The sequence below is a fragment of the Cyprinodon variegatus genome, unplaced genomic scaffold, assembly GCF_000732505.1.
Source record: "Cyprinodon variegatus isolate N-32 unplaced genomic scaffold, C_variegatus-1.0 Scaffold434, whole genome shotgun sequence".
Lineage (NCBI taxonomy): Eukaryota > Metazoa > Chordata > Actinopteri > Cyprinodontiformes > Cyprinodontidae > Cyprinodon > Cyprinodon variegatus.
Genome location: NW_015150887.1, coordinates 1,200 through 12,156, shown reverse-complemented (window position 1 = coordinate 12,156; position 10,957 = coordinate 1,200). Strand labels below are relative to the sequence as shown.

The 10,957-nt window shown below is 37.0% G+C and overlaps 1 protein-coding gene across 2 annotated transcripts in view; it reads right to left on the bottom strand.

Moving 5' to 3' along the window:
• Positions 1–1,733: 1,733 nt before the first annotated feature.
• The window catches only part of LOC107093607, a 10,305-nt gene continuing 1,081 nt past the window's right edge, over positions 1,734–10,957 (bottom strand). For both annotated transcript variants that reach the window (XM_015388782.1, XM_015388783.1), the window contains exons 2-3: positions 9,303–9,487; positions 1,734–9,071 (exon numbers count right to left, since the gene is read on the bottom strand). In XM_015388782.1, coding sequence (XP_015244268.1) covers positions 8,196–9,071; positions 9,303–9,487 — 1,061 coding nt within the window. In that variant the 3' untranslated portion in view covers positions 1,734–8,195. The remainder of the gene's footprint in view (positions 9,072–9,302; positions 9,488–10,957) is intronic.

The window sequence follows — 10,957 nt, the reverse complement described above, 5'->3', positions numbered from 1 at the left end:
AACTGCAGCTAAAACTTAAACTCAAGGTTTTAGATGAATAGAATTCAACTTTATTGTTATTATATTTTCCCAAGTACAAAGAAACAAAATTCACTCTCTGCATTTAACCTTGAGGAGCAGTGTTGCCATTGTGCAGCACGCAGGGAGCAGTGTAGGGTTAAAGGTTTTGCTCAGGGAGCCAGAGTGGCAGTTTGTGGGAGTGGGGCTTGAACTGAGAACCTCTGGAATCCAAGCACAATGCTCTAACCACTAGGCCACCCCTCACCCAGATGATTAAGGGCGGCCAAGTCTACCATCCTTCAATTCCCCTCATCTGTAAAGTTTGTTAATTACTGCACAAGAAGAGAGAACATTTTTCCTAATCTAACAGCTGTGAGATCCAAATCATATGTTCCCCATCTTGGGGATTCTTGCTGCTTTTCGTCAACACGACTCCTTGCTAGACATTTTTTCTCCCAGCATGCCCGAAAAAGGTCATGCAATTGGTCAGGATTTGGAATGGGCGTTGATATGTAGGAAAGGTAAAGGAGATTAGCACCTCTTGGTTTTGAGTTGGAAATCCTCCAACTTTCATTACAGGTGTGGAAGTCTTTACAGCGATATGATGTGTGATGGGAAGTTTAAGGAGCAGCTCAGAGGGCGGTGAGAAAAAAATGAAAATTTTTTAAAGTAGCATAAAGCATTTAGCTCCCATCATCATCAATGCATAAAATACCTCCTTCGTTTTTTTGCAGGTGAAACGAACGTTACGTTGATTCAGACTTTTTCTGAGTCTGGCAGCTGATCTTCTTGTAAATAAAGGTTAACAAGCTTAACAAATGCCTACCTTTCTTCTTAGAACTTCCCCTCTGTTTAAGCATGTGTGTTTGTGATCCTGTCCAGGGTGCACCTCATCTTCATTGACCCATAGAACCCTTTGTAAGGCACCACCTCCCCGCTACAGACAACTGGTAGAAGGCAGATATATGTTCATGCCACTGCTGAAGATTTTTATTTTTGGTTGCCTATGAAAATTAACAATTATTAATTTATATTATTAATTTACATTTTTCTGATGTCATCGCAGTCATAATAAACATTAAGGTATAAACATAGTGAAGACGTAAACTGTAGATCCATAGATCTAGCTCTAACAATCTTCAATAGCATGGTGGTATTTACCAAAACTCCAGCTTCCCATTTAATAGTAATGCAGCACAGCTGTTTTACACCCCAAACAGTGACATCAAACGCCTTCAGAAAATACCATAATCTCTAAACCATAGGTTTCACCCAGTCTACAGAAATTAACATTTTTCCAGTCACCAATAAGCTTCCAAGTACCTTATGTTTTATATCTATGCCTCATTCAAACCCAATCGTTTTCTATAGTATTGACGAATAACTGCTGATGGTTATGCTTAAGCTCCTTCTTACAAGTAAAGAGGTTCAACAAAGGTTCATCAGCAAGTAAAAATAAGTGCTGGTTGATTTTAAAGGGTCAGGGACACCAGGGAGCAGAGGTGATGAAAACTGAGGCTGCAGCAGGTGGGAGGCGATGGAGTTTATTTGAAGGTGGGGTCATTGGAGCCACTTAAGAGATATTTGCAGCAGCTACTAAAAAATAAAAAGATGAGACCATTTTTTCCCATACCAAATAGAATTATTACAGGAAAAAAAAAGAGCTGTATTCTTATCTGTTACAAATCGAAGCCATTATTTATTTTATAACTGAATAAGTTTCAAGAAACATGTCAGCGAACGAAAAACAACTTTTTATTGTTTTATCAATACAAATCAAAAACAACTTAAGAAAACAAAAAAGTTTCACATTTTAAATCAGTATATTGACTGAAAACATTGTGGCCCAATAAGAAATCACCTGAGATAACAAATTAGCTTTTGACTGATGTGGATAATTTACAACAAGAAGACACAAACAGCACTGCTGATTATAGAGCATTTCAACATCTGCTCTTTTTCTTGGCTTTCACAACCAATAATTAGAACGGCAAAAAACCACATCACTCAAATGTAACATGCATACCTTGAATCAATATAAAACATCCAGAAATATTGTTTCTGTACAGGATATCAAGAGCTTAGATTTATACAAATTGTGCAAATGCCACCACATGGGGTCAAAACACGCTGAATAAAGGCGCACTTCCACTCACTCCATTAGTTTCACATGACAGATGTACTGAGAGGGATTCGGTTTGATAGGTACCACATTGAGCAAATACAAAATATTAGGACTCCAGCACAATCAAATAAAGCAAATCACAAAATATTTTGCTTTCATGTAAGATGCAGCCATCATGGTTCAGTCTTAAATTCATTACACAGGTGTAACGTACACCTGTAATTAAAAGGATTAACCAAAAAAAACAAAAACAAAAAAACCACACACAAGTTGTAATGATTCATAAACTCCGACCAAAATGGACTGTAACTCAGAAATATCACAAAAAAATTAACAAAAAAGCTTATTTTTTGTTGTTCAGAGCAAATACAATCTTCCCTTGATTAATGCCAGGAACATACGTTCATACCAAATAATGTCCAAAGCTAACAGACGGGCATTATTATAGAGGTATATTTCATTTTAAAATATTTTTATTTATTTAACTAAGGATTTCCTTGTCATTTCAAACCAGAATGGCAATTAATGCTGCAAATATGACCAATTCATCTGTGTTTAGCCTTCTTCTCGACAACGCAAACCCGTCACTGTCAGCCATATCTCTCTCAAACAGGAAGTCAGTTCCACATGATGATGTCATATCTGAAGCTAAACAGTCTGATGAGTTATTCATACAACACTGTTACAGTTCAATTCTTGATTTATAAAAAAAAACAAACATTGTTTTACCCAGTGTCACCAGATGTGTGCTCAGTGATTGCAAATGAACAGCGAAAAGTAGGAAGCACTCATATAGAACCCCAGAGCTCAACAGCAGTCACTTATAGCTTACATCTTTTTTTAAGATAAATGTTAGATTTTTATTCCGAAGATTGAAAAAAAGGGTTTATAATGAGTGAACAGATTTGGGTTGATAAGAATGCTGTTTATTGTTCAAGCTCAATATCTTTCCTTATCTGCTTTAAATGATTCGATGGATTTTGTTATTGTTTTTAGTTTGATCCACTATCAGTGAAATAAATCATGTGTTTCATGGGATTATAGGACTATATTATTGCTTATATTTGTTAGGGCTTTATTTTATTTTTTTTACGTATTTAAATTTCACATACGTATCTTCCTTAAGTATTGATTTCAAACCGTTTACCGGTGGTTAAATTTAAATTAAAGCAATTAGTCCAAATGACTGCTTCCATTTAAAGCAGAGCTTTAACAAAAACATGGAGTAAATTTATATAGCATTTTCTTAAAAATTCTGACCTGTCAAAGAGACTTTCACAGGCCACAGTCACACCAGTTATCTTGCACACATACATACATACACTAGTATGCTGACTGGGGGTTGAGTGTAGGGCTGCAACTAATGATTATTTTTCGGATCAATTAAGCTGTTGATTATTTTCCTGATTAATCGATAAATAATCAGATAGCCAAAGGTTCTTTAAAGAAGATTTTTGCAAAGTTAAACCAGATTAAACTAAAACTTTTCCACTGAAGGAGCTCTGGATAGAGCAGTTGTATAACTTTTTTCATCTTAAATGCAAAATAGATATATATTTTTTTCAAACTTGGCATAATTACTGCTCTAAGTGGGTTTCCCTGTCCGCTAAAGGCATGTCTCTACATGATAAATCGATTACTAAATTAGTTGATGATTATTTCAATAATTGATTAATCACGATTAATCTGATTGTTTCAGCCCTGGCTGAGTGCCTTGCCCAGAGGCACATCAACAACAGAAGGCTGGAATCTAACCTACATAATAACTAGTCATGACATCAAATAGAGGCCCAGAGAGTTTAAGAACTAATTTCAGCCTGAAAAACCTGCACTATGTATCAAGAATAACTGCAGTTAAGCTAATCAGATCTTAATGTAAACCTTTGGTGTTTGTGTGAAAGTAAAAATATTTTGTTAGTTTAGGCAAGATCATAAATGTCTGATGCTTTTGGGACACAAAGTAAAACTTATTTTTTTCCTAAACCACCGGGGGAGGAAGGGTATTCACAGAAAAAACCCTGCAGTACCTCCGTGAAACACTAGGAGGCAGCAGCACCCATATCGGAGACCTCTGCTTTAAACCAAGAAGGGAAAGCTCAGGAAACAGTTTACTGACTCACATTACACCTTAATTGGATTTTAGATCATTAGATCATCATTCAGTTCACAGACATTGAAATATCCTGCCCCTTCAAGTTTTTCACATCATGTTGCAACAATTAAATTCACATTCTCAATTTAAAGTATCTGTGATGCTAAATCAGCAGACCAGTTCATAACTCAAGCAATGACTCACTCTGAGAAAACTATCATGCTTATTCGCTCCAGGACGTTGGAAGGAACTGGGATGGATTTTAATGGCAGGTATGATCAGTCATTGTTGGCTGGTCCACAACAGAAACAGTCAGAATGCATGTGAATAGGTCAGCAGAAAAAAGAGGTAAAGGTCAGTTCTTCCCAAACATCACCAGTCGCAGATAAGAGAATTTCCTGTCCAGGCTTTTTCATTTTCCTTTAACTATAGTTAAAAAAACTGTTAAAACAAAAGGTTGCATGCCTACTTTGATAAACCAAGATTCATAATCTGGTGCACTCTAAGAGGAGAATGCAGCTCAATCAGGTTTATCTAATACAAATATAAAAGTTAAACCACTGTAAGAAAAAAAAGACTTAGGTAAATTAAGTTAATTACCTGTTGTCAATTAAAGCAATTCTCTAGCCTGAAGCTGCATTCCCCTTTTAGATTTGAGAAAAAATGGCAAGCCAATAAATAATGACTGAGCAGTTTAGCAACTGAGTGAGAGGGATGAAAGGGCAAAAATATTTTGGATCCTAATGACGGTTTTAACAAGTGAAAGTAATATATGTTAAAATATGTATTAGAATAATACAACCAAATTTTTTTGCCATGGCGTCAATAACATCCTGCAAATTAGTAGCACTGGTTGATTAGAGTGGATTTTCTTCAATTGTTGTCAGTAAAAATGAGGTTTTGTAAATGGAAATTTAAAAAAAAAAAAAGCAATCCAGAAATAAAACTTTGGAAAACTTCTTAAGCAAAATGAACATTATGATTTGTTTTGTTGTTCTTATAAAAATAAAAAAAAATGAAGTACATAGTTGACTACCTTACAGCACACAGATCGTCTACTGCTAATCTGTGTCCTGCTGAGATTATCTACATCAATTAAAAATAAAATAACCTCTACATTTGATAGATCTGGAAATCAAATTTTTAAGGACAAGATAAATTCAAACTACATGCACAGAAGTGTTTTAGTGAACAAACATGGAACTGCCTAATTAAGTTGAGACTTTGCTATAACAAAGTTTAGCTTTTAACAAGGAGGACAGGATTTTAGAGAGGTTTTAATGCTAAAATGATCTAACAATATGTCTGTGAATTGGAGATTTTGGGTCAAAAAAAAAAGAAAAGGGGGAAGCCAATGATCTCCGTATAGATAAATCAGTTTGGAATGTTTGTAGATTATGATTAAAGCACAGTTATAGACAAAAAAAATTTTTTTTCATCTTCTACATTTAGACATCAAAAAAACTGCAAAAGATGTGCATTTCCCTGTGGATTACTGCAGTATACTCAAAAGTATGTTTGATCCTTGAAGCTGGTTGGAAATCAAATATTTTCAAGTATTATACCCTGAAGGTGAGATAATACACAATATTAGGTTCATGAGGACATGGGACAATTTTTAACACGCTTCAGAGAACTAAAAAGTTTATTTTAGTTCTTAGTTTATTTATAACAAAAAAGTCCAATCTACCATTCTTAAATCATTTTCTTCATATTTTCAATAGTTTTGAAAAATGCAAGTAGTTAAAAAAAAAAAGCAGTACAATGTCCCTTATTCATTTGACGAAAAACTGGCATAGTTGAGATTATAGTGTTGAAAGGAACATCAGTCCTGGGATTAGAGTAAAGAGAGGCAGATCTAAGAGAGCACTGAGGAGTGGATCAATGTGTATCATCTCTACTGTCAGCAGCAGCCTGAAATGTGAGAAATGTGCTGCAATCAAATGCCAGCAGATGGCAGCAGAGAACCTCGCTTACAAAGGTCTACTCTGAATCCAAAAACAATTCCTCCTATGTTCCTCCTATGTTACTTTTTCCAATTCTTTAAACATGTTTAAAAGTCTCCAACTAATATTTAATTCACTCTTTGCTACATTCTCTGTACAATTTTCCACGTTTGTTTTTAAAAATATAATGACCAAACTAGAGGTGCCCTTTTTAACCCCCCCAGCAGCTGAAACTATCAAATTGTGTGATTATTAAAGATTATATGTATTTGAAACTAAAACATTTATTTTAATTTATTTTATTCATAATTTTACTGTTTTTGTGGATCAGCCATTAAAATGTTCCTAGTCTCCCTAAAAGTCCTCCTCACTACTGCGAACATTTAAGCAGCTGTCTTAAGGTTTAGGGTGTTTTGTGAATAAAAACTGTTAAAATCTTAGAATCTGAGGAATCTTAAATATTGTTCCGAAATGATACCACTATTTGTCTTAAGAGTCTTCGTGAGAACGGTCCTGATGTGAAGTCGCTTTTGTTTACAAACAAAAACTGGATGATTTTCTCAGTACATAACAGGGTTGCTACGCTCTGTTTTTCTTGCCACTTACACTGCGTAACCCACCAATTAAACAGATTTGAGTTAAAGGTATAGTGGAGGATTTCCGCAAATTTTTGAAAAGACCCGCCCTCTCCACTTTAAAAAAAAGCACAGTCACATCCCTGTACCCGCTCCCGAGAGGGAACGCCTATTAAACTCGTACAAGAGCCTATTTCTCCTTGTGCATGCTCTGTTTAAAAGTTGCTGTTTGCATCGCTCATGCAAACTTACTTTCCAAAATAAGATTTGCAGTTTTTCCACTATGTCAGATTCACCACCGGTAAGGGAAAATGGGGACGAGCACGTAGGACGGCCTTACGTGAACATATCACGAAAATGACTGACATTTACGAGGACCACTTATTTTGATGATCCCCCCGGAGAGAGATCATCCTCCATTATACCTCCAAACAATTTACATGACATCCATAACTACTAAGTCCAGCTATAAAATAAACCAGTCAGGACAACATGACCATGGCAAGAACTACTCTGACTCTAGTTGCTCAAAAAAGCTTTATGGAGTGGATTTTATTCCATTATTGTTGCAGGCAAGAGCACGTATATAAATGAGTATTAAAAAAGAAAAAGAAAAAAAATTGAAAAGAATATTCTTACTGAAAAAAGGTTTGGAGAGTAAACCTGCAGTTTAGTCAGATTTTACTTTTCAAATTTTTTTTTTATTTTTTTTTACTTTAATTTACAAAACCAATTTTTTTACTTGCAACAACTGATCAAAATTAATTCCATTATTTTTTTAATCAATGTAGTATGTTAACTAGAACAAATAGAACACATTGGACGTAGAATTTGTGATAATCCTCCGTAACAACAGACCATATGTTCCCTTTACTAAGCTCTTAAAACTGATGGACCAAAACTTAAATCTTAAAAGACAGAGCTGGCTGACAGAAACAAGTCACCTGGAGTGGAGTGTTTGCCAAAAAACTCTAATAGAAATGAACTCAAATGGCTCAACCGCTAGCACACCTAAAATTCATCTCCTTAGATGCAAAAGTGAATCAAAATCTGCCCTAATTTACTTTGTTGCATGGAGTGCAAATAACTCAGCCTTGACTTCCACCCTGGAAACCATTTGTGATCATCGCTGAAGAGAAACCTCTATGCTGCATCACTTTGACATCAACACTCTCCTGAGATAGCCCACTGAAAAGTTGCCCTGATATATAAAAACAGCACAAAAGTACAAACAGAACTCAAACAGTAAACAAAAACCCCTTAAAGCGACAACAACAAAAACACGGCCCAGTCAGGAACCTGTGTACGCCGCACAGGCTTAAGTTTGTTCTCTTCGAAAAAGAGAAGAATTCAGAACTAAATTTAAAGATTTAAACATTAGAAAAGGAAAAAATGAACGAAAAGAAGATCTTAGTGGAAATAAAAAATAAAGGTACAGCAAATCACACTGGGACTTCTCATGTCCAGGCCACTTTTCGGGAGAGGGCCTGTTTGAAGCACTCCGGGTCAACTTCACCACCGGGCCACAGCGATCTCTCCAGGCTCACTAGAACGTTTTGGTGACACTCTCTGATGTTGACTGGGTATTTGGCCCTCAGCAGCTCATAAGCAGCAATTAACCTCATGTTCTGCTTCACCATCAGGTATTGTATGATACACATGGGTGCCAGAGAGAACCCGTCCCGACAGTGGACTAGGACACGCTTCCTCTTCTCCATGGATGCATTTATGCACTCGTTGATGTCCTCGAAGCAGCAGTGGTTCAGAGCCGGATGGTCATCCAGAGAGTTGGGCATGTCTCCGATGTCCACCTTGAGGCGGGACCAGCTGTGCCGGGAACCACGCGAGCAGGTGCAGGGGATGAGGCAGAGGGAGGGGGCTTGCTCTCCGGGCATACTGCTCATGTCAATGATGCTGTCGATGTTGTTGCGGCACAGCGTGCGCCCATTATACGCTGCATTCAGGTTGCCCACATAAATGTAGTCCGTCACTCTGGAAATGACCGGTTCGGAGTACTGGAAGTGTTCAGGGCCGCTTCGTTTGGGCTCCAGTGCATCAGGGGCCCTGGCCCCAGCTGGTCCTGTGGCAGCTCTCCTGCTGTAGTTGCGCAGCTTCTTGGATCCTGTGCGGGACGGGGGATTGGAGTCCGACTCTGAGCTGCTATTCCACGGTGGAGAGAACAGAGAGAAGCGGCTGGAGGATTTACCCTTGTTGATGATCTCCGCAGGGCTGGGCAGGCTGGAGCTGGTGGTAGATGCCGAGGCGCAGAACATAGACGCTCGCTCCAGAGATCCTGTGCTGCTGGCAGCTCCTGCACTGTGGGCCAGTTCCATCTGTAATCACACAGACAAAGCTGACATGAGGAATTCTCCCAAACAGATTGACAATGTCCTTCTGACATCTTCACAAACAGCCTTCAGGGATCATTCATATTAAAAAAAGGCTGAAAATAGAGTATAAATTTAAACTTCAAATTTCCTTACGATTGAAACAATATAAGATAAAGGTTTAAAAATTGGACTAAACAACCAACTTTCAGTGTGGATGGTAAAAATCCCCTCTACCTGAGCTTTGAGGTTGTTCTTCCACTCCTGAGTCTCCAGAGCCTTGAAGCGGCCGCTGCTGTCAGAAGAGACCGACGCACAGAGAGGCCGGTGGGCTCTGAGAGGTAGCTGGGGGGTGAGGGCCACGGGGACATGCCTCGCACCAGTATGTTCGCTCCGACTCATTGTAAGATCAGAACAAGAGCCTGCAGTGCAAAACCAGCACATGTCAGAACCTGAGAGGATAATTTGCTCAAACATCAGAGATCCCTGCTCTGGAATCAGCAGCCTTAAAAAGCTTCCTCATTAACCCTTGCTAACCTTATATGGAAGAGCTTTTAAAAGGGAAAATTAAAAGTGGAAATTGATGGGATGGCATGTTTTTAATAGAGAAAACACTGCAGCATTACATAACAACAACTGAATAGTTACTGCACTGTGTTTTGTGCAATTCTACAAAGCATAGTATTATTAAAAAAAGAGTAACAGCTCAGCGTAATTATACCTGACAGAGTTTTGGGTCTTGGCCCCTAATATTATGAGGCAGCATTATTTCTAGAACAATGGTTCCCAAAGTGGCAACATAAAAGTAGCATGAAATAAGTAGCTGTGACATTTATTTAATACAGGATTAAAATATTATGTGCAATTAATTTATTCAATGTCCTGTTAAATAATCAAAATACGTTTAAAGGATGAATTAAATTATCAAATGCCATTAAAAATTGGAAATTGTAAAACCAAGTAATTATTATTAATTAGTGCTGCAACTAAGGATTTGTTTGAAAATAGTAGAGTATTTTTTTCGATTAATCAATTAAAAATCGGATAGCAACAGAGTCCTTGAAGATTCTTTATTAAATTAAACCAGGAGTTCAGGATAGAGCATATTAACGGACAATATATATATATATATATATATATATATTTTTTTTTTTTTTTTTTTTTTTTATATGCGAGTGTTTACATTCTTCATTTTTTTTCTTTTACAATTATGGTCTATTTACTTTCCTAAGTGGCTCTGACAGCTAAAGGCATGTTTATCAGTCTCTATACTCCAGTTAACAATAAATCCTTTACTGAAATAGTTGACCATTATTTTAATAATTGATTAATTGGGATTAATCCAATTAACTGTTTCTATTATTAATATGGAGTGAAATAAAGCATCTATTAAGCAGTCCCCATTCTGTGTCACTCTTATTTTTGGGGCCACATACTGAAACTTTTGGGAAGCCCTGCTCTTTAATAATCCAAATGAACCTTAAATAGAAAAGTCCAGCAACTAAAAATTGCACAGATTATGTGTTGCATACATCAGGGAAGAGAATTAGGGCCACTGAAAAAATAAAAAAGTTAACTGATTTTTGAATATTATTTCTGTCAGAATTCTGACTTTAATCTCAGAATTCTGACAGCCAACAACATGTTAGCATCAAGCCGTAGCCATGTCTGTTTTAGAGACTAGCTCTATTGTTTTAATCACCTTCTGCTCTTCCATTAATGAAATAGCATCACTGGGGTCTCCTCGGGCACGTAAAAAGTCGCACAATTTCATAATTTTTCACCAATGTGTTACTGGTCCTCTCAAACAACTCACATCTTTGTCAGTGAAGCTGAGTGCTCCCACATCTCTTCCTTCATGTTGCCCATCTACATTAAGATCCACAATTCTG